Raw genomic sequence first — 23,136 nt, 5'->3', positions numbered from 1 at the left:
AGATTGAAGCCACTCTCTCTTGGAAAGACAGAACACAGCAGGAAAAGCCTGGCTAGGCAAGTTAAAACAGACAAGTTGGTGCAGTCTTCCTGGTTTACCATCTATGGAAGTATTTTTATCCAAATCCCATTTTTTATTTCCCTGTTCAATGATGGTGGGTTTGCCTTTCAGCTGACTGAAGTTTAACTGTTTCCCCTCAACATGAATCACCTGGATTTTCTGGTATTAGCAACAATGTGCTGAAGGTTATTAAGGACAACCTTCTGCAGACTAGCAATAGTGTCTCCTACCACTGACTCTTATTTCAATGAATCCTCATTTTCCTTCTCGAAATTACTCCCCCAGGGGAAAGCCCAAGCTTGTGTTAAGGCCAGGGAGAACTGGTGGCCACAGTATTAACAGACTTTTTACTCTGAAAAGGTACAGAAGTGCAACAGAAATTACACAGAGCCTACTGAGCCACACTTGCACACAGCTCATCATTCAGAAAGCCTTGTAAAGTAAGAATTATTTTTAATTAGAAAATAGTCTAAATTTGTATTTAGAAGACACACACATAACTGTGTATGTCTCTTCTTCGCTCTCCATCTCCCTGGCCCATGGTCATGGTCCACCATCAGGACTGTGAATTGAGTGTTGTAGAAATGAGTACTATTCACCACACTGCTGGACATGGACACACGAGATCACACCTATTTCTCATGGTGAAGACAATAAAGCAGCATGACAATCTGAAGAGACTTGTCAGAACAAAGTCTGAGCACAGTTACACAGTTCAGGGCCAAGAAATGCTGCCTGGACAAGGGCAACAGAACAAACACTTCCTATCTTTACAACCTCATCCATTTTTACAAGAGTACAGCAACTACCTGCACTTGCTCCTGCACTGGAAAGCAACATTTTGTTTTTATTTCTAGTTTGCCAAGTGCTAAATTACAAAATAATGTCTTCATGTGAAATAAAAAAGGCCCTTTATACAGCCCCCTGGTGAGTGACTACCCCGTGTTTCTGGCTGAGGCCACTGGACTCCTTTCTTCCCAAGGCACTGACTACCACTCAGCAGTAAAAGGGAGCTCACTTTTAAAGGTTCCTTCTCAGAAGCGTCTCCTGTGTTATCACTGGTCTTGTACTTGCGCTCTTTGTCTCGGTGGTCGATGGTGGAATATCCATCTGAGGAGAAAACACAACACTCAGGCATGAAACAAAAACAAGAGCAGAAACAGAGCTGATGCAAGCAGAATTCTTCAGCAAAGGAAAACAAACCACCACAACCCAAAGATGCTGGCAGCCTGCTTCTCATGTGCTCCAGCTCTGAAATTTCATTTTTACTAGCTAAAAACAAACAGAGAAGCCTTCTTTTTATAGCACTGCCAGATGCTGGCACTCATTAGCAAGCAGCACTGTTTTCATCCCAGTCTGCTGCACTTTTTAGTGTGCCCAAGGAAAGGAGCAAGTTGTCATCTCATGCCCTGTGGCTAATGAGCTCCAAATTCAGCCCAAATCCGGCGTTCCTTGCTTAGTAGCCTGATTAATTGGCTGTGTTCATTCTCTGAATACTCTGCAGCCTGTTCCCACTTTTCCTGAGCCTGACTACTAGCAGGACATGACAATAATTTGGAAGAGTCCCCGTCAGAGCACTGAGAAAAAAGGGCCTGTCGAGTTGGAAGAAATCTCAATGCAAACCCTGCTGTGCTTGGGCTGTCTTTCATTACGAAGCAGCACCTGTTGGTGCCTTTCCTCCTGACAACTAAGGAACAGCATGAAAGCATGATGAACACAAGGAAGAAAACTGTGAGAGGGTTTTATAAAGAAATGGCTATAATTATTTCAGAACCTTTGCTTTGAATCATTGTCAGACAATGCAAAACTTAATTTATTTTCATGATGCATCAAATTTCCCTCATTATCAGTGACAAATAGATCCTTGCCTGCTCTGCTTTGACAGCATTGTAATCTGGAGTAAATGAGACCCGAATTTATACCTCCCTGTAGGCTTTTGTTTTCCCCTATGTAATTGAGGGATCATTAATGTTTTCTTGTCCTGACAAGCTGTGTTTTTAGAATACCACAAAAAGTTTTACATAAACTATCAAAATGCCTCTCTCTCTGTTTATTACTTGCCTGTTACAGGCTATTAAGGAAAAGTGAGTGATGTATTTGTGGGCTTCTCATGGCACTGTTTGCCCACATGACAACTGCACACCGTGCCAGGTCAGACTGAGAAAAACTGCAGTGTTCTGTGTGCCTCAAACCCAAGTGCACACAGACCAGCAAACAAGCACCTGAGGCAGGATGTATTTTTGACATCAAGGGCAGTAGGAGATGATTTAACCACGCTGACCAAAAATAACTAAAGAATTCTGGAGTTATACATGTAGTTCACAGATCATAAAGCATGATTTGCTACACGGCACTTAACTTACAATTACTTGTTGACAATCAAGATGCCTGACATTCTTAGCTATTCCTTTTGAACAAAAAAAGTAAAAAACCAGCTGCACCCAGCTACCCAGCCAGCACTTGTGGAGAACGCACGACTGATAATTCTCTTTCAAATGATAGGTATGAACACTGCTAGTAGGCTATGTCCTAATCTACAGATTCATCATTTAGTTAGAACAAAATACTTCACAAAAGCATGTATTAAGTGATGGGAAAACAGAAAATCAAACTTGCAGCAAATGGGTGGTAGCTTTTTACAATCTCATGGTAACTGTACTCACAAGGATGTAATGGATCACTGCACATTTTTGCAGTGCCATCATTATGGATGATTGACAAACACTTCCAAAAGGAATTGTCAAGACACAATGGAAACCTTTAAACTACCCCAGAAAGCAACAGTCACTAAGTGAAGGATGGCAGCTGTGATAGTTCCCAGGGAGCAAGATCATTAGTAAACTGTAATCATAAAAAAAAAAAAACAAAACATATCTTTAATACTACGAAAAAATTAAAACTCCCACACTTAGCCAGGACACATCAGCAAGAGGAAAATCCCACTTTTGCACTGGCAGTAATCTGACAACAAAGAACACTCAAGAACTTTGCTCTTTGCATCTGAACTCCAACACATTTTGCATTTTGTCCTGTGGGTCCCTGGCCTGCACGCAGACTAGCATCCGTAGGTCACGTGTCCAAAACCCACACACTGTGCTATGCCTCTGCCAAGGTAAGCAGCAGCAGAGATAGGGAGTTCATTATTTGATCAAACAAAATGAGAAATACCTTGAAAGAGGCTGCATTAGAGAAGTAATACCTCACTGCCCTGAGAACCACGGCTCTGCAAGAAGTTAGAAATACTGCTTCTCCCATATTTCACATTCATTTGAAGAAGCAATAAGAATTAATTACTTCTGTGGCATAAAGATCTATACATATCTTGCTGCTCCAAGGTATAAGTACATTATTTTGACTTAATACAATCCCTTGTATAACTAAAAGTTACTGTGGAACTTTTGTCAACAGAGGAATGCCCCATCCTTGGCTTGTTTACTTCTCTTTCTCAGGATCCTGCTTGCTGTTGTCTCTTTTGCTTCTCTATCTCCCCTTCACTCTACAGCAACATTTTTATGTCATTACAAATTACAGGACCAATTACATGCCTGCCAGTGTCAGTCCATCTGTGCCCTCACACAGCTCTCAACTTAAGAAAGATCAAACCTCTAAACCCATCAAAGAGCAGGAGGAGAAAGGAAAAGTCATGCCTGAAGACGGGCATGGAGGACAGTGGCATTTGAACTCTGTGTCTCTGGTCTGAACAATTTCACCTCCCAAGCGCTCCTGTCTGAGTGTCTGCAGGTTAACTAAGGCACACACAGAGTTCTGGAGGACTTGGCACACACTGGAGATCACCGTTCTGCTGCCCCTGCAGACAGCTCTGGGGCAGGGCCCCAGGCACACGGTGACAGTGGCACTGCTGCTCTCCAGCCTGACTGGAGCTGGGGACGCCTGACAGACCTGATCACCCCATGGTGACTCATAATATGGGGCTTCTTCTATCTCCCAGCACATCCACACCCTACCCACGCTGTTCCACTGCCCCAGACAGCAGGGGTCTGGCTGGTCTAGTACTGCTAGCTAATGGGGAACGTATCCTTCTGCCTGCCTAACCAATGACAGCAGAGTGATTTCCTCTGTTGAGAAGGATGACCCCTACAGCATTAGGAAAGAAGCTGAGACAGCAACAGCAATTTTATTTTTGTGATCTTGAAGCAGAGCCAATGTGGGTTAATAGGAAAAGCCCTGAGCCCTGAGACCAGGACAGTCTAAACATTGGTGAGAAGAACCCACAGAGGAGGGGGAGACAGGTGGGGATGTTCTGGAACCATCAGTCCCATATGTAAGTACTCTGCAGGGGATGAACACTGGCCTGGAAGGACCAGATCATTCCAGAGTGGAAAAAGAACAAAAACTCCAGAACACAACAGTCCATTATAAAGTTAAAATCTGAAAACACAGTCTAGAGCAGCCTTCTCAGATTAACATGCCCATAAGACAAAAAAAAAAAAAAAAAAAAAAAAAAAAAAGCAGCATTTGGAAGAGCCTGAAGAGATGAAATATTGTTATTCCAGTTGCCTGGAATTAAGGATAGTAAACTGGATAAATGAAGTTAGTCTCTTTTCATCTGACCTCTGAAATAGCACAAAGTCATATTGGAAGTAAAAAGCACTCAAGAGCTGGGATCAGGAAAATGTGACAGATATCTTCTAAAGGTGATAAAAAGACTGGAGAACAGCAAGGCCCAGAGAATCTGCCTGATGCTGTACATATGCTGTAAATTTGCATTTTGTTTTGTACTCAGGGCTGTACCAGTAACTCCTGAGAGCATAAGGCAGCAATTAATACGGAGACTATAAACAATCAGCACTGCCCATTCTGCAGCACCTGCCAGCACACAGCCATTCCTGCCAGGCAATCCTCTCTGAAGAGATTTTCTTCCATTGTGAGAACAAATGTTTCAGTGTTCCCTAAGGCAAAATACATACGGACAGTTGATTCATGGCAGGTGGCATCTCATTTTTCCAAGAATACAAAAGGTAATAGATACCTGTTCTTTTACTTTCTGAACATGCTTGGCTTTTTCTTGGCTCTAACATGCTATTTTATTCAGCCACAGTCACTAATAGCAGTGTACCAAACTGTTTGGTATAGGTGCATTTAAATAGGTGCAAATTCTCAGAGACCATACAGCACCTTTATCTATCTTGGTAAAGGAAAAAAATCCCTAGAAGTTTAACACTACAGAGCTTATCAAAGGCATCGCTAGCAGTCAGTGGCTCTTCTCAATCTACAGGAAAAGCCAAGCTCATTTAGATGCAGGTAAATGGAAAGTAGAGTCATGAATATCACACACACTAACCTATTTTTGGTTTTACCTACAAAAACAAAGGCAGAACAGATTTAAACACAAGCAATACATTGAAGTAAATTTTCAACTCTTTCTTTCTGAATCCCAGAGACTTCCAGATCTGTAATAAGGAATGCAGCTGCCTCAGGGACCAAAGAGCAGAATGAAAGATGGGTCAGTGTACCTCCAATATAAGCATAAAGTAGTGGGGGAAATTGGTGTGCACATTCCACATGTATACAAAGAAAAAAAAAAAGACAACAACCAATCTTTTGTGAGGTAATGTTCTGTTTTAAATGTCAGCTTTATCCATCTGAAATAATATCTCCTAGAGAAATAGTTGAACTTTGCTGTGAGTGACAGTGTGCTCTATTGGAACAGACAGAGAATTTTATCTTTGACTGAATTTACCTGGGCCAAGTTCATCCATAGGTATCATATCACGACTCCCAGACTTCTCATTATCTAGAAAACAGAAGCATTGGAACAACTTGAGGTACATTTGCTTTTCTCAAAACCTGGTAGTTTTGAATTAGTCACAAAACCAGAGAGGTTGATAAAGTACTGAATGCAGGGATTATTGTAAAAAAAATCCCGAACTATTCAATTGTTATCCATTCAGAAAGGGAAGTCTGAATCAAATTCTCCAGACAGCACATATAATCCATGTATTTTCTGCTTTGGCACTGTAATACAGGGCTTTCTCTCTCAAACTGAAACTACAGGTCTGCTCTGGGCTACCTACCAAGCTTAACAAGCTTCTCTTTGGTCTCTCCAGAATAAAAGAGAAGGAAAATAAGAAAGGGTGCAGCTTCTCATGGCACACCAGCCAATCCAGCAGCCTGCTGAGCCAACAGAAAACTAATCCACAATGAAAGTAAGTTTCTTGTCACATCAGCAAGCTGACCCAAATCATTGTCTGCATAATGTGCCCAGTTTGATCAAAGACAGGGAAGGTGGAAATAGGCAGGGCAGTGTGGGGCTGTTGTTTCTGCAGTAACACCAGACAAAGTGCACCAAGCAAATCCTGCTCTTACCAACCAGAGCCAGGCTCAGAGACACAGCAATCACGGTGAAATCAAAGTTGGTGCTACACTGGTGTTGGTGTGGCTGTGCCTCATGAAAAACCACAGACAGGATTAGTCAGAGCTTGAATAAACTCATCTCCAATAAAAAAGCCCTTCATGGTATGGGAAGAGGCTGTGCCAAAATGGGCACATTTATTTAAAAAAGGGAAAGACTCCAGTACAGAGCAGGGGTAAGGTCAACCCCACTTGCAGGAAGATGTAACTGATAACATTGCATCCAAGTTGAGAAAACAGTATCAGTAGTGTACATTTTGTAAGGGAAGAAATTCTATCCATCTCCAGGTAATAGGCAGTGGTTATTTTGAGACTGTGGGGTAAAAATCACACATGAATAATACACTTTTACCCCCTTGTGCTGTGACACAGTCACAGCAAATCCAGAAAACCAGTAGAGCACTATATGACAAGTGATAAAGAGAAGAACTGACCTTGACTTTTATCCACCAGAGGCAAAGTGCTGTCGTCATAGCCAGACCTGCCAGCAGTACCTTTGGAGCCCTTTGGAGCTGCAGAAACAGACTACAAGACAAAAACCACACAAACACCAAATTGCTACTCATGGAAACTGAACAATAAAAATAAATGAACCAAGAGCACAGAGAGAGATTATGGAATGCGCTTAAGCCCCCCTTCTGTTGATAATATGGAACTGGAGTATTTTTTATTTTCACATAGATTTGATGGAGGAATTTTCTCCCTGTTTTCTCAATGGCAGCACTGGTGCCATGTGAAAGGAGAAGCCTTCCAACAAGGAAAGGTGAGGAGGCTGCATGTCAAGCACAGGTGGGTGCCCTAGGCTGCTGTACAGAACATTTCAAAGGAGACACAACTAAGACAAGACATGCTAATTCTTCCACCAGTAAATCAGGGCATTTGGGCTGTACAGGATGGCAAACTCCCCAAACCTAAAGAGCTACATTCCACAGACCACAGCAAAGCACAGCCAGCAACTCTATGCAGGACGGTGTGACTTAGTAGGATACAATCCATTGTGCTCTCACCTGGAAGAACAGATGTGAAAACGAAGATCTACAAGACTGCAAGATTAGCCTAAGTCAGGACATCTCCTTCAAGCATTTCCAGAACTTATTTAAGATCTTTACCTGGAAGTGTGACTTGTTCCATCCATCCTTCTGAAGGGCATTTCGTAGTTCTTTATAGCTCCAGATCATCTGAAGAATGTGAGATGCTGCTTTTGTTTCTCTGGGAGACTGGCTGATTTGCAAGATAAAATTACAGTTTAAGTATCAAGCAATGTCCGACTATTTGTATGTTAATACCTAATACTCCACACAGCTATTATTTCAACCTATAAGTAATGGGATATATGTGAAATCATTCAGTGACTTCTTAATATCTACAGGTATTTGCTGACAAAAACAGAGATCAAAATGTTATGAATTTTGTACATTTCTGTGTTTTCACATGTATTGCTGGACAAGCACTGTCAGGTCAGGTCAGAGGCCATGGTGACACTTTTGTCTTGTAGTTGTCATTAACAAAGAACAGACAGATTCCATTCTGCCTGGATTTTTACAGGGAAAAAAAACCCAAACCAAAAGTATGTTCTAAGCCACTTTTCAAACCTTCATCCCAATGTACATCTATTCCTCACAATTCAATGAAGTTGCTCCATGGTTTAAAATACCTTACAGAGTAATTTCGGTCAGCAAAAAAAGTAAGCTGTTTTTAAATCAAAAATGAAATTTTATCTATTCCTTACTAAGTCAGTACACAGACACCTTTTATATTATAAATCAGGCCTACATTTTTGGTGGCTCTCATATTTTATAACAATACAATCCAAGAAGGCCACTTCAGCCACTCTCCCAGAAGCTTGCAGCAAACACACCTACAACATCTAACTATGTGAACTACACAAAACAAAGTTTCCTCTATAGCAGTCAGAACAGTGTTTTTAAATGGAAGAAAATTTGTCACTTCAAATTACCACCACCAGCCCTTTGGCCAGAACAATTACTGCACATCATTAACCATTTCACTTGAAAGAAACAGATTTCATCACTGGCATTCCAGCAGTGGAACACTGCCACAGAAAAAAGGCCTTCCAAACGAAAACCAAACACCATGGTTTCACTGCAAATGCTGCCTGGTAAATGTATATATGATGCTAAGATGACTCTGACAAGGAGAGAGCACATCTTAACATGACTGAAGTGACTCATCAATTAACCTTTTTCATCAAGTACCTTTTAGAGGCTGTTTTTACTTTGTTATATTAACTGTTGAAATTACAGCTCTGAAAGGCTGGCATGCTCCAATACTTTCACAAAGCAAAAGCTGCTGTTAATAGTTACATCTTCATGTTTGCAAGGCACTCTCATGCATTTTGCTTTCAACTGTCACTTACCTTGACTTGCTGATAGCTACCAGCTTCTGAATGCCCTGTGTCTGGATCAGAGACCTTGCATTTTCTGAGCTGTCAGTAATGATTTCATGGATGGTATTCAACACTGCAACCACTGTGTCCTCTTCCAGGTTCTTTGCAGATCTCTGCTGCCTGCTGGGCAAATTTCTTACCAGCTCACCCATGGCATAACTACCTAAATAAGGGGAAGAGATACCATTAGGCAGCCCTAATAATAATTTCAGCTTCCCATCCTGAATGATAAAAGTCAATGGTGTTTGCTATGTCAAAAAAAAACACCTTATAATGCATGTGTTTTAAACCACAAGACTGTAACTTCACAGGGTATTTATCATTCATTCATTATTTCAAGGCGATTGACAGCTGATAAAGCCAAGATTAAGTCCTTCATCATGGATTCTGAAAGGTATTGAGGACAGAAAAAAGGCATTTTTACTGAGAATTTTACAGCCAACATCTATCATATTTTGCAAAGCCTGAGGCAAAAAAGCATCCAGTAGCTGCTAATGCCAGGTATTCATGCTAATACACGCACATGGTTTACTCAACTTAGCCTTGTAATAGGCCTTCTGGGGCAAGGTGTGCAGCCATACATTTATTAACCTTCTCCAATAAAGGTAAGAAAGTGTTTCCTCCTGGGTGCACTTAGCCTTCTCCATGTACAGTACTCGAGAAAAAACAGGGAATCTGGACTTTATCATTCCCAGGTAAACATTTGTACCATTTGCCTGGCTACACCTCTGAACTATTAAAATGAGAACTTGACATATTAAGGTAGAATCCCACTTTACTTTTTGCCAGTATCAATTTCAATGATGGCCCTAAACATGTCACCTAACCTGGCCTGACAAGGTTAGAGTTTAAACAAATACCTTAGTTAAATACAAAAGTCATCTAGAGGACAACTCATCTCAGCTGAATCTTTCAAGATTCCTGCTTATGGGCAGGTGAATTTTATTTACCCTTTTGGATAGGAGCTAGAGCAGTGCTGAACACCAACTTCAAGAATATTAAGTTGTTTAGTGTCCAGTTTCTACAAATACCCACCAGGCAAAAGGATGAGAAAGGAAGAAGGAAGCAAAAAAACCAAAGGTACAACTTTAGAGCTCTCTGCACTTCCCCAGGTTAGCTCAGCTTGACAGAGGCCAGACTCCCACTCTAACTGGAGGAGCTGGCAGGCCTAAGGAGCAACATCTATGAGCACAAGTCCCATACCAGCCAGAGCTAAGGAAAAGACAAGAAACCTCTTAACCAATCCAGCCCTCTGCACATCTACACACACTCCTCTCCTGCTAAAGTGTACACCTAATGGTACTCCCAAATTAGAGATCTCCCTCAAGCCACAGCTTGTTTGAGTGGGCTGGAAATACATTCTGAGCTGACAGCTCCCCACTTGGCAGCTACAGCGCAATCCCAGATAGCATGGATGGAGACTGCAGAGAGAACAAATCCTCAGCACAAGGGAAAGAAAACATGAGCTCTCTCAAGGGTCTCCAAGATCCCAGGCTGGTTAGAGAAGTTCAGAAGATACCTATGAGATCTTTATTGCGACGATCCATGGAAAGGTTTCTCAGGGCGATGGACACAGCCCTCACGACCTTGTCCGAGTCGGACTGGAGCAGCTCCACGAGCACCGGCAGCCCCCTCTCCTTCCGCACCGTCGCACGGATGTACGTGGACCACTGATTGGGACACACAAGGGAAAAGAAACAGCACCAAGTATTGTGAGTTCATATACCTGCTCTTTCCTTGCCACTGGAATTTCCTTCAGTGCTGTAACCCTTTTTTTTCACTGCAAAGACCAGTTAGGTTGGGCATGCTGATTTATCCCATTGCCTTAACCCTTAATTCAAGTTCACCAAGAACCAAGGAAGAAAGTGTGTATGAGTTCATTCTACAGCTTCTGGGGAAAGAGGGCAGGAACAGAAGGAAGGAGCATCATCTGCCAGCATCTGTTCTGTACACACCTTGGTGTGAAAACACATCCCTCTGGATTAGGAAAAAAGAGGTCACTTGGAAGAAACAGTAAAGCATCTAAAGTATCTGTTATCTTCCTCCTCCTCCAATTTCAGAGTTTTATTCTGTTTCATGATTGTTTTTCAAACAAGCCTGCATTATTTAAAATAAGCTGTACTCAAGGCAGCTGTGAAACACCACCCTGCCGACCCTCAGGCTGCTATCAGTCCCACTTTGCTGAATGGTTCTAGAAGAGACCGGGCAAATCTTTGAGAGAACTGCTTTATCAGCACTGGGGATGCTTCATAGAGGGTATTAGGGGACACTCTGGAGTGCAGTTTCCTCAGCAAACTATCAATCCAACAAATTAAATATTCAGAACACATAACTATCTAATACCAGGCTTTTCTGAATGGACAAAGCAATGCTTAAGTGGCTGAAGTGGTGGCACTGTAGTTCCACTACGTAAACGCCGCCAGCCCAGAAGAAGCAAAACTCTCCAGTAAGCAAATGGAAGTATTTTCCTTGACATTCCCACCTCCTTTCTTTTTAAAGGAGATACAAATGTACAAAGTAACAGTGCACCTACAATGGGACATGCCCTTATTCTTTACTTACACAAAGGAAACAAAGAAGACTGAAGACTGCACTCACCGTCCAGTTGCCAGCACTAAGGTTCTGCAAAGCTCCTGCTGCAGCTTCAAGAGTGTTGAAGTTCTGACTTTCAGTGAGGATGGAGAGGTATAGTCGGACCACATCTGGCTGGTACAATAATTCAAAGCCTGCAGGTGGGGCAAGGGGAGAAGAGAAGCAAGAGAAGCAGAGAACACAATGTATAAACAAACACATACCCCTATTTAATAACAGAAGAGAACAACCAAATGAAAACTGTGATAACACAGAAAGAAGAGCTTCTGCCATGTCCAAGACATCCTATCCACAGTTGTTGGAAATGGTGGAGACAGCAACTCATGCAGAGAAATGTTCATCTGGGCTGCAGGTCACTTTGCTTGTCATAAGGTCGACAATTCTTTCTGGAATCTGTGCTATGCTATAAACCACCCAGCATGCAGGTAATGACAAGGTGACAAGAGACAATTTTTGCCTGCAACAATTATTACTTTGCATCTCTAGACTGGGCTGCAAATTCACCTTGCACTCCTGTCCTTGTTCAAATCTCTCTCAATAGTTTTAGAGACACAGAGAGCAGGGCCAAACAGAGTGAGCTACACCATCCTGTCAGCCATGCCCTGCACACACCTAGGGGACAGAAGGAAGAGGCAGGATGTCAAAGTGACCAGAACCCCCACGTGTTGGGTGGCAAGGAGGAACACTGACTCTAGTTCAAATATTCAGCACAGAAATATGCCAGCATTGTCCCACACTGGGAGACTGTGACAGCCACATCTGTTCACTTCAGATCCACAGAGTCACTGTATCAGCTGTGCAGTTTCAGCATGACAGGAATGAGAGCTACTCCCAGCTCTGCCAAGGATTTCCTTTTGTGATGCTGAGAAACAGTGCCATCGTGTCCTGACTTCCTCATCCACAGGATTAGGATTTATGCATCTACCCATCTTAAAAGGATCTTAGGCAAGAACTCCATCACTCCAAATTGCTGAACAATTTGAAGAAATTTTTATCTACCTTCCTTCACTAAGTGTAGCATAACACACTGCATCAATAAGGGCAAAGTATGCCAAGCATCTGCTTAAAGGACAGGCCAGACAAACTGCATCAAAGTGTTGTTCAGGTTATGTGAACAAAAAACTAAACCCCTAAATTGCCTTGGTTAGTGCACAAGGGCACAAGCAAGCTCTGGTCAACATGACTCCTCTGCAGTCACTGTAGCTGGGCTGGTGGCCTTTGGGATATTTGCAGTAAGTAAGCATTAGGTAATGCAGCAATCGTTACCTAGGAGAGGATTTCTAGAAAAACATGACATCAAAGAAAGCATAAAGGTGTGAAGAAGCCTGGGCAAAGAGGCAATTTCAAGCTTGTTTTGAGGAAAATACTTTTTATTATTTGTACACATGAAAAGAATATTCTTCACACAACAAGATGCTGTCCTAGAATTATAACATAATTCAAAGCAAGTTTTCCACTAGTAAGACAGGAAACCTCCATATACAAATCACTTCTTCTCTTCAGCACTTTCTCTTCAAAATCACCCATCTCTCGTCTCTCATACACACATCACAGATTATCTTATTTTAGCTATCTTCAAGGAAAGCTGTCCTATCCAGTTTTTTTTTTCTTCCCTGTTGCTAAAGGCTTCCTGAAATAAAAGCCTTGATTTTAAATGAAAGTATTTCTCCATATCCTTCATATGGCTGTGTAGCTTTTTGAGTCAAGATCTCAGAATTCAGCCCTCTAAATCCTTTATAACACTGTCTATGAACACCGTTAAGCTGTGTTAACCCCCTGGCTGTACAGCAGGTACTGAAAGCAAGCAAACACCATCAGCCAAGGTTTGTTCCATGCCAAAAATCCAATCTATGCATGAGGATCCATGAGGATCCATGTACTGGTTCATACTTTCCATGCTCAGCTTCTCATGTACATCCCAGCACGCCCGGATCCTTCTCCAGTGACCGGATACTTAACCTGCTCCATGTCTGTGCCTCGTTTTAATGCCACCACTTGCCTGCTACACATGACACCCTATGGATATGTGCAAGCTGCAACAGATGGTAACCCCCAAAGGCATCCTGCCAATCCATACCACTGACTTTCCTCTTCTTGAGTGTCCTCCCCTTGCACTGGGATCATTGCCCTCTATATTGAATGCTGAGGGAAAACTATCATTACTTAAGCCATGAAGCATGAACAGTTGTACAGCTTTTCTCCATTCCTTGAATAAGTCTGTGATTATCTGACTTCAATACGACCTTCATATCACCCTTTTCCCCTGCCACTTCACAAGGTGAATTGGCAACCTAAGAACTTCTCAAGAAAAAACACTGCTGATAAGCGCCTGGTGTTGCTTTCCTGAACACTAATACTTAAAAATCTCTTGGGATAGCCTACTGGAATTTTGACACTGTTATCTTTTAAGGAAGCTTTGCTGAAATGTAAATCAGATCAGCAGAAGAGATGAAGGCAGGTTCATTAACAGATAATATTCATACAGAACATTTTCTGCTTCTATATCTGAGCTCAGACTTGCCTGTGGTTCAACAGGATGCAATTGTTCAGCCAGTCTTCTGTTTAGAAGTACGCAGTTGTAATTTTGGCACGCTTGGAAACAACCCCACACTGTTACTCTGTCCTGTTACTTAAATGCAGTCTGTGATGTGCCCTTTCTGTCAGTCTGTACGTTCCTTTTTGACTGGACACACTTCCTTCCTCAGCACCTTGCTGTGTGGGAATGCTGAGAGGCTCCAACGCCCTCACCTCTGCTCCTCTCCTGTGGCCACAGCTGCATTCCAGTCACGCACCTCTCACCCGCTCTCTGTCATTACCTCTCTCCATGCATGAAAGCATCTCCTTTTTCCTACTACTACTATAAGAGCATCTCAAAAATGCCTTCACCTTCTCTCTTCAATAATGCACAACATTTTCTCTACCAGCCACCAGTACCTTCCTGCTTCGGGGTGTAATTCCTTTGCAGGTGGTGGATGATTCCCACCTCACTCCACACCCCCCTTTTCAATTACATTTATGCTTCTGCCCTACTGGCATCTGTCTCAAACAGAGCCAGAGAGTGCTACACACCATACATAGCTCTGTCCTCCCTCCTGCCTCTCCTGCTCCACTCCCAGCACTGCAGCTCTTCTGGGTCAGCCTGGGTATGCCAGGGAAAAACAGCAGGAGTTTCTAAAGCCAAGTACCAAGAATGCCCTTCATGGAGACTTGCTCATTAGCAGGGATGAGAAACTAATAACGAGAAAGTTGCTGCTACACTGGAGGGTTTTCCCTCTCTGACAGCAAGCTGACACTTTTCATAAGCATTATAGTGCCTTAAAAAGAAACAAACAAGTTTTAGATTTTCTCCATCTGCCTCCTGTCCTAATGAATCCAGCTCTGCTATTTATAGGATGCAATTTGTCTGAATTATTATGAATTTCCTTCCAGTGCTGCATGAAGGCCTCGTACATTTTTCCATGAAGCGCTTCAAGCACGTTCCTGGGAAGCACAGCTGGTCCCACCTCCATTAAGCACTTGCTTCTTTTCAAAACTGATTTCCTTAATTTCAATATCATTTGAATTATTTTTTCAGGTAATGCTACTTTTTTTGCAATATACAGCTAACTCCTTACACCCATTTAAAAATGGATAGAAGAAATGGGAAAAGAGGGTCATTAGTGATAGAGAATACATCAAATGATAAAAACAGCCACTGTTTTTCTTTTTTCTTTAAAAAGCTGTTTTAATTATAGCCCAGATTTAGCACTGCCCTTAAAAAGATAATCTTCTTGGAATAAATGAGATTTTTCCATTGGTTATGGATTTATGCTGAGTTGCAATCTACACTGTTTCCTCCTGGAAAAGCATGAAGATAAGTAATTTATTGCTTCTTTCACTGCGGAAAGCAAGGTAAGAAAGTTCACTGTATTAGCTTTTGGCTTCCAGAGAAACGCCTTGGACACTCATGTCACTGTGAGCATCAGACCTTTTGCAGTGTTTAAGCATTCCCCCAGCTAACAGCAAGAAGAATGTGTCACAGAAGACTATCTTCCATATTAGAGTCATCTCCAACACACTGCAGTCTCATCTTTCCGAGAAATAGGAAGATGAGCTTTTTTGCAGCAGAGTTGCTCAGAATGGGCAAATGGGACTAGTTCTGTGTGAAGTTCACATTATCAGGATGTGGCAAGTAGATTATTTGCCCAGAGAACAGTGACAGCACAGACAGCAATTTGAATCCTGAATGGAAAACACCTGAGGAATTAGCTGGGGCTGATTAGCCATCTCCATCCCTTCAGCCCTCAGTCCCTATGCCGAGAATGATGCAGCAGCTCCTGGATTATCTCCTCCACAAAACTATTTGCTTTCATCTTGGCAATGCTGATCCTGTGCCTATACTTAGCTACATTCTGGCAATAACATAAGATACTGCACCAGGTGCCTATCTCTGATACACTTGCTTAATCCCAAATTCAGACAACTCTCTTTGGAACAAGGCTGCCAAATCTATTCCACTTCATCACCCATTCCACTTAGGATTTATTCTCCCACCACAGGCATGGGAAATTATACACATGTGCATGCTGGACTGATGAGGAATCTCCTGCTGCTGCAGCAGAAATACCCTGCTTAATTTTCTATCCATACCAAACCGCTGGACTGATGCTTAAAACAACTGTCAAATTTCATAGGAAGCTGGAGGGGTGCTGGCAACACTAAAAAAAACATGAGCGACTCCTAAACTGGGGAGGGGGAGGGGTGTGTGTGTTTGTGGAATCACTGAAGTGAACTCTCATAGCGCACTCTTGCTGTGTGCAGACACAGTTCCCACTTACTGCACTTTGCTTCCCGACAGAAGGAAGATGCAGCAGCACCTGGACTCCTTTTGGGCTGCCACTACCGCAGTAGGTGCATTCCCAGCCCACAGCCCCGAGGGGCTGCCGGCACTGGGAGCTCTGGGGTCGCTGTGCTCGCCCTGAGCTGCGCTTGCAGCGCCGGCAGATGGAGCGAGAGGAGTCCGGACCGCACCTCCTCCGCAAGGTCACCTGAAAACAGACTTTGCACAGTGAAAAAGCATCACCCTCAGCAACTAGGAAGCTATCGGCCAAAAGCCAAAAACAAAAGGAAAAATAAAAGAAGAGAGTAAACAGTCATGACAGTGAAAGAAATGAACACTCAGAATCTGCACAAAAGAAAAGCTCCGCAGCCCTTGGACTCCTGCCCTCTGCTGACAACCGGCCGGTACCTTCACCACAGCCTGTGCAGTTCATTGTCTGCAAGGTCTAAACCAGGGCTCAGAAGTATTTGCTACAAAAATGTTTTCAGAACACTTCAGCAGCAGATCAGTCCTGCAGTTCAACTCTCCCCTTCCAGGAACCTCTCACCCCACAGCATGGTTTTACAGCAGACTACATGAAAAGCCCCATAGAAGGCTGGGGGAGGTAGCTGGTTACTTTTGTAAAAACAGTAATCAGATCCTTAAAAATCCCGACCCATCAGCTGCCTTCCATCTGTACGCTGTGCTTCAGCACCCAGTGCACAGAGCAGCTTGAATGCCAACATAAACTTGCAGGATTCTTCTAATTGAAAGGCTTAGCAGTAGTGCGAACGCAGCCAGCTCCAGCAGAGCCAAACGCTTGGCATAACTGCCCGAGAATGCAGCTCGATGCAGATACATGCAGAATACTGAGTGTCACACAGCAGAGGCACAGCAAACTCTGCAACGAATGAAGATGAAAAAATAGGTGGAAAGTTCTGAACAGTCCCTGTGGCTTTCACTTCAAGGTGCAGCACAAGTCAGGACAGGTACTGAGCTTACTGCAGAGACTGAATCACAAATGCAGCATCAACCACTGAGCAGCAGCTCTGAAGACAGACAGAACAGCCTCTGAATAGTATTGAAAAGAACAACCAGAATAATGTGGGACACATGAGACTCGAATCAGGCTTGAGGGAATGTTTAAAAAGAGTTTTCTATTTAGGCAATGAACACCACACTGTGTGACCTTTCCAACTAATCTACTAAGTCATACAGAAGTTCTAAAATGATGTAAACTCTTCCCAGCTTATCACATACTCCCACAATGACAACAGCACTGGCACACTACTCCAAAAGGGAAGCAAACAAAGCCCCAGCCCAAAGGATGTAACAGGAATGTTACCAGCACTACCAAGAGTGAGGTATGCAAAAAACAACACAGGGAGCTAGGGTGACTACAGGGAGGACAGAAAGGCAGAGTGGAAAGGAAATGCTGGAGGGGAAGGCAGTGCAAGAGAAAGAAAGGATGCCTGGGAAAGCAAACTGTCTTCTGCTATTTCTGTTATTCTTTACATTTACCAAGCTCCACAAGCTGTCATCAAAGTACCTTCTTACAAGAGAGTGTGATTTGTACAAGGTTGGTTACATCCCACTTCATATCCAAAGAATATGCAATTCACCAAAGAGGTGTCTCAATCAAACAACCCATTTTGACCTTGTATGAGTTCTAGCACTTCTGTTTTCTGTGACCACACATTTTAGAGCTAATACAGTTTTCCCTTTCCAAAGGACCTGCAAGCAGCATTTCTCCCAACAGCATTTGACACACTGCCCAATACAAAGTCTTTTTCCAAACATGTGCAGCTGAGTCTCCTGGCAACTGGAGATGTTCCATTAAAAGCCTTTTCTCCTCACTAATCAGTAGCAAAGGCTCTGGAGGACCAATACTTCGTAAGAATCTCAAAGCTGCTGCAGATAACTGGAGCACTACCCAAGCTACTAGTTCAAAAGGGGAATGCTCTGTCCTGCAGGGCTGTCTCCAAAGCACAGGGAATCCCCAGCAGCCAGGCTGATGCAGGGATGGAAGAGCTGCTAAAGGTCTGCACCTGCAGGGAGAGGAGACACATGGGTCAACTGCAGCACATTTAAGCATTTCTACGTCACCTTTGGCAATGTTTTTTTTGTTTGCTTTTGAGAAACACCATTGTTACAAGCAACAATGCTTTGGACTGGAGTTAACTTTAAGCCCTTTGGCTGCATGATTATAATGGAGAGTTCATGTAAATAGCTTCCTTTACCCCAGTCCCAGAAGACTTGCCTCTGACCTGGGGACTCTCAGTATAGTACATGAAATGTTAACACTTGCTCTCACACCCACTTCTCTAATTCAAAGTTATTTTTATTTACTTCACAGTGATAACTAACAGTTTAATTTAAAGAGAAGAGGACAATCATATTATTCCAAAAGCAAATCTATTTTGAAATGCAGTTTGTATCTAAAAATCAAACATTAAATAAAATTTTCTCCCTCTCTCTTGCACACAGAGCACACACTGGAGTCTCTGGGCTGTGAGCTACATATGAAACGCAAATTGTTTGGAAGGACGGGCTCCTCTTTTCCCACCACCAGCTTACCATGGTGTTTGCAAGCTCCCAGAATGCAGCCCAGGCCCTGCATCACCACTGCAACACCTCAAAGTGGGACTTGGTTCAAAATCCTGGCTCACATACGTAAGTGAGTACAAAACTAATTTGCATCAAAGGTCTGCCAGCTCTGCAGGGTTTCACAGTGTGACACTGCCAGCTGTGCTGGGGTATGGAATTTCTGGCAGCTCAGGCACACCCAGGACTCTAAGCTAGGGATGAACACTCTCTGGCCTGGAGAAAGGCTGTGTCTAGGGGAGTCTCTCTTACTGGTTGCCCCTTACTCTTGCCTCAATCACTACAGTGTTTTAAGACAAAAGACTGATTACGCTTATCAGGCTGGTGATCTCACTGACAGCAGATCAATACGCCAAGGGAGCAGCAATGCTCCTAGATGTGAGCAATCCTGCCTGCTCCCTTCAGGGAAGCTCCTTCCTGAAGCTTCCTGGTTGGGCTCACATGTCTAACAGCTGACACCAAAAGGAGCTGGGCACAGTGATGATGTGCATTGCACTGGGGCTTCTTAAATAGACACCAATCCAGCCCATGCATACAAGATCAATATCGAGCGTGTCATTGATCATGTTATGTTTCCCTGGGAGGGAAAACCTGAATTTCCAGATGCTGTCTGCTACATCACAGGGATATTTGAACAACAGTGACAAGGTCAAACATCCATGCTTATTCTTTTAGATCTCAGTGCTGCTGCTGCTCCTATTGGCCATGGGTGCTTCTGATATGTCTGCCCCTGTCTCTGCGAGGGTCCAGAATTACATGACTGACTGGTTTTCCTTCTCCTCTCTGAAAGGACCCAGATGGCAGTGCTTGGTGACTGCCCACATGCCTCGAGGGGTGTCTCCTTGCTCGTGTCACCGAACAGCTCTATTTTGTCACTCCTCCTTTTTAGCCAGAGAAAGCAATTCCAAGGACTGCACAATCCTCTCCAGAAAGGATAACACTGCCCAGCTTGCCTGGCTTATCTGGCTACTGGTGCCTGGGCCACTGACACCAGTAGAAAATGTGTAGAGGGTCAGGAACTGTCAACTTACTGACCTCAGAGCTGCAAGCTCCAGCCAAAAATATGTGGGGATGCCAGAATCATCCAAACCCATAACACTGCCCAAAATCACTTCCTAATTGCGGCTCCAGAAAGATGCAGTAGCGAGGTGACACTGGAGAATGCCTCACCTGGGTACAAGCAGGTGGGAAGTGGCCCTTTCTTCCTAATGGGGAAAGGCTGTAAGTGGAGGAATCTCTAGGCCTGAACATGCTTACTCTCTGCCTTGGTACGGCTTGAATCCACTGCTTTTTGGAGCATACTGCAAGCCTTTTCCATTTAGCTAAGCTTTCCCAAAGGAACAAAATAAATAAAAAGATGGCTGGCAAAGCTAATGAGGATTGGGAATGTGAAGAAAATTATTACTTTCCATATTAGATAAACAAATGTGTTTTTTCAACTGTGCATTCATGTATTCATGCCAGAACATGTGTGTTTTCTGGGACTTTTCCTTGAACTGAAACAACCAAATGCAGACAAAAACATTGTCCTTACAACCCTCACCTACAGCTCCGTAAAGCCCAACACAGCTTTCTGATCACAGCTGCCACGTGGTGCAGCTGAAGAGACCCAAGACTCTTTTCACTGCCATTACTAGTGCAGATGTCTAATTGTCTAGCCCAACCATCAGCAGGTTTAGCTTAGTGTATAAAATACGTTTATTAAAGAGAGAGAGATACTGAGTGATTCCCTGAAGGAAAACCCATAAAAAATTACACCACAGCTATGTCCAGTAGTAAAATACAATGTGTTGCTTTTAGTATCTCATCAACAAGTCCAAGAGCCTCATAACAGAAGAATGTCTCAGAACTAGAGTCATCACTGAAAATCAACAGCACTATTAAGGGACTCCTTCCTTTAACTTGTGGCTGCCTGAGCCTACCATTTTCTTTCCTCTGGTCTTCAGTGTGTGTTTAACCAAGGATCATGTGTTCCAAATGGCCCTTTTTTGGCCTCAAGCCCCTGTAAAACTCAGCTTTGCAGTTCCAGATGCCAATCAGCTGCTCTTACTCCTGGAAGCTAACGAGCTTTTAGATTCCTCCCAGCTCAGTAGAAACCTGTCTGGAGAGAAAAACTTACTGCAAAAGGAGTCGTGCTTTAGTCCTTGGCTCCAGATGCCACCTAAGCATATTTATTTTATTAAAAAGATTCTGACTTTATTTACAAATGCTGAGATATTGAACAGCTTTATAAACGTATCTGTCATAAAATGCCAGCAAGTAGAGAAGCACAGCAAAAGGAAGAAACACTCCAGCAGACAGCTGCATGACAAAATAAAAAACACCACATGGTAATGCAGATTTAGTTGAAATATCCACATGCCCTCTGACATTCAGTACTGAGGTATGAAAGAAAGGTAGAAAACACACAGAAAACAGGTAAGAAAACAGCTTTCTTACCCCTGCAGATCTCTAAGTATCTTCTTTCCTGTCTTCAAGACGGTGTATGAAACATGCTGGATCATGAGGCCAGGCATGGTCCCACCAAGTGCCCTCCCCTCCCCTATGAGACACTAGTCACAGAAGCCCAGTAGACCAAAGCTTGAGAGGGGCTGTGGAGTGGAGGAGAGGCCGCAGGGCTCTGCAGTGCAAAGCTGCGGGGTTCAGCGCCAGGCGGAAGCAGCACTCGAGTGCAGAGGTGCGAGGTGGTTCCGCAGAGCCGGCAGCCGAGGGAAGGAGCGGCCGCAGTCCTGGAGCCAGGCTGGGCTCAGGGTGGCTGCAGCAGTGACCAGGGCTTTGCCTGCACACAACAGCCACACTCCTCCAGACCTGCACAGATGCTGTTTCCACCAGGTCTGTGGGGAGCCGAGGTGTGGGAGGACCCACAGCATGTTCTGTGGTCAGCCCTTCTGTGCTGTTACACACTGGGGTGATGGCACTAAAACCAACCAGCAAGGCAAACCCAAATCCTCCATCATTCAGGAATTTACAGAAACAGGATTACTCTGTGAGATGTGGCACTTAAGGGGTTTCCACTGACTGTGCTTCAAAACATTCCTGCTGCTGAGGGACTTCCTGCTTGGGTTTGAAAACCCACAGGGTCCTGACAAGCACATGGGTGGATCAGAGCTGGAGCTGTGACAGACAAGGATCGACTGACAGCATTTCCTCTCGGGCTGGCACCTGTCAGGTTCTCCCCTTTGCAGCATGCCTGGGTTTTATCTTCAGTGCCAAGGGAAAAACAACATCAAGAAAAAACCCCAAATCTTCCAGAGCTTGTGCACACTGAAATATGCTTAGAAGCCAAACTGAAAGCTTCTTCCTGGGTTACTCATGCTTTACCAAGTCCTCTTGTACTTCCACTGCTCATCATGACTTTTATATAAAGTTTAATAAATGGTCATAAGCCATTACACAGGTATTTGGTTATTCATATCAATCCAGCTGTTTGTTAGAGGACCGTCTGCTTCAGGCAGTGAAGGGCCGCAGAACTCCACAGCTTGAATTCCTCAAATAAGGCAGAATAAATTTTTCTATTCTCCAGTGTATATATACCCTCACTTAAACATCAAACATCTCAAAATACATCCCAGTAAGAAGGAAATATTTGGATATAAACAACTAATCTTTTTTGGGGGAAGCTTAGCAGAATCCAAGCTGAGCAGAGGCTACCAGGTCCAGTCCCAGCCTGCAAAAATGAAAGGTCAGTGGCTCCTAATCACTGGGACCAAAGCCTGTTTGGTTCATTAAATGCGAAGTCCTGCAATCTTGCCTTTATAAGCATTTTATAAGCAACTGACATATGGAAAGACTCCCCCGTGTTAATAAATAATTTATTGTACGCCAACCCAAACACTTCCTCCAATCCTGTTTGTGTCCTGAAATTGCTAATTAGTTCCTGCTCCAGCTTCCAAAGTCAAAAATGTGTTCCAATTCCTCTCTCCATTTCATGAAAGCTGCCTCATGCACCCAAAGGCAGCCCAGTGCCTCTAATCTGTCTCAATTACAGTCACTGTGCTGCTGTCAGGCAAGTATCTCCCAAGCATCCAAGAAAAAGAATTTGATGTTTTCAATGTCAAATGAATGTCAGGCTAGAGTGGAAGCAGCACAAAAGGTTTTCCTTACCTTCTCTAATAAAAAAATGGACCTTGTAGCCTAGCTTTTTAAAGGTACCATATTTGGGTACTTAATTCTCATGGATTTCAGTGTAAGCTAGAAACATTAATGCCTCAAAGAACAGAGATTCTGCACTCATCCTCAAAGCACTGTATCCAGGCAGGGATTACAGATGATGAGAGACAAGAGAAGATGCTGCTGCTCCTCC

General features: G+C 43.4%; 1 protein-coding gene and 1 long non-coding RNA gene across 6 annotated transcripts in view; one reads left to right on the top strand and one right to left on the bottom strand.

Annotated features, from left to right (window-relative positions):
• Positions 1-23,136, bottom strand: part of ARVCF (ARVCF delta catenin family member) — a 164,248-nt gene that overhangs the window by 7,486 nt on the left and 133,626 nt on the right. For 3 of the 5 annotated variants that reach the window (XM_053994030.1, XM_053994031.1, XM_053994028.1), the window contains exons 9-15: positions 11,438-11,565; positions 10,359-10,509; positions 8,810-9,002; positions 7,542-7,653; positions 6,867-6,957; positions 5,762-5,815; positions 798-1,170 (exon numbers count right to left, since the gene is read on the bottom strand). In XM_053994030.1, coding sequence (XP_053850005.1) covers positions 950-1,170; positions 5,762-5,815; positions 6,867-6,957; positions 7,542-7,653; positions 8,810-9,002; positions 10,359-10,509; positions 11,438-11,565 — 950 coding nt within the window. In that variant the 3' untranslated portion in view covers positions 798-949. Of the gene's footprint in view, positions 1-797; positions 1,171-5,761; positions 5,816-6,866; positions 6,958-7,541; positions 7,654-8,809; positions 9,003-10,358; positions 10,510-11,437; positions 11,566-23,136 lie in introns of those variants that run through there. The other 2 variants (XM_053994029.1, XM_053994032.1) reach the window with 1 other exon arrangement.
• LOC128816419 (uncharacterized) lies at positions 6,072-7,029 on the top strand. The gene is made up of 2 exons (XR_008439900.1): positions 6,072-6,227; positions 6,886-7,029. It is a non-coding gene; the product is annotated as an uncharacterized LOC128816419 (long non-coding RNA).

This window comes from Vidua macroura, chromosome 18, assembly GCF_024509145.1.
Source record: "Vidua macroura isolate BioBank_ID:100142 chromosome 18, ASM2450914v1, whole genome shotgun sequence".
In the NCBI taxonomy this organism is placed as follows: Eukaryota; Metazoa; Chordata; class Aves; order Passeriformes; family Viduidae; genus Vidua; species Vidua macroura.
This window is presented reverse-complemented; position numbering and strand designations above follow the sequence as displayed.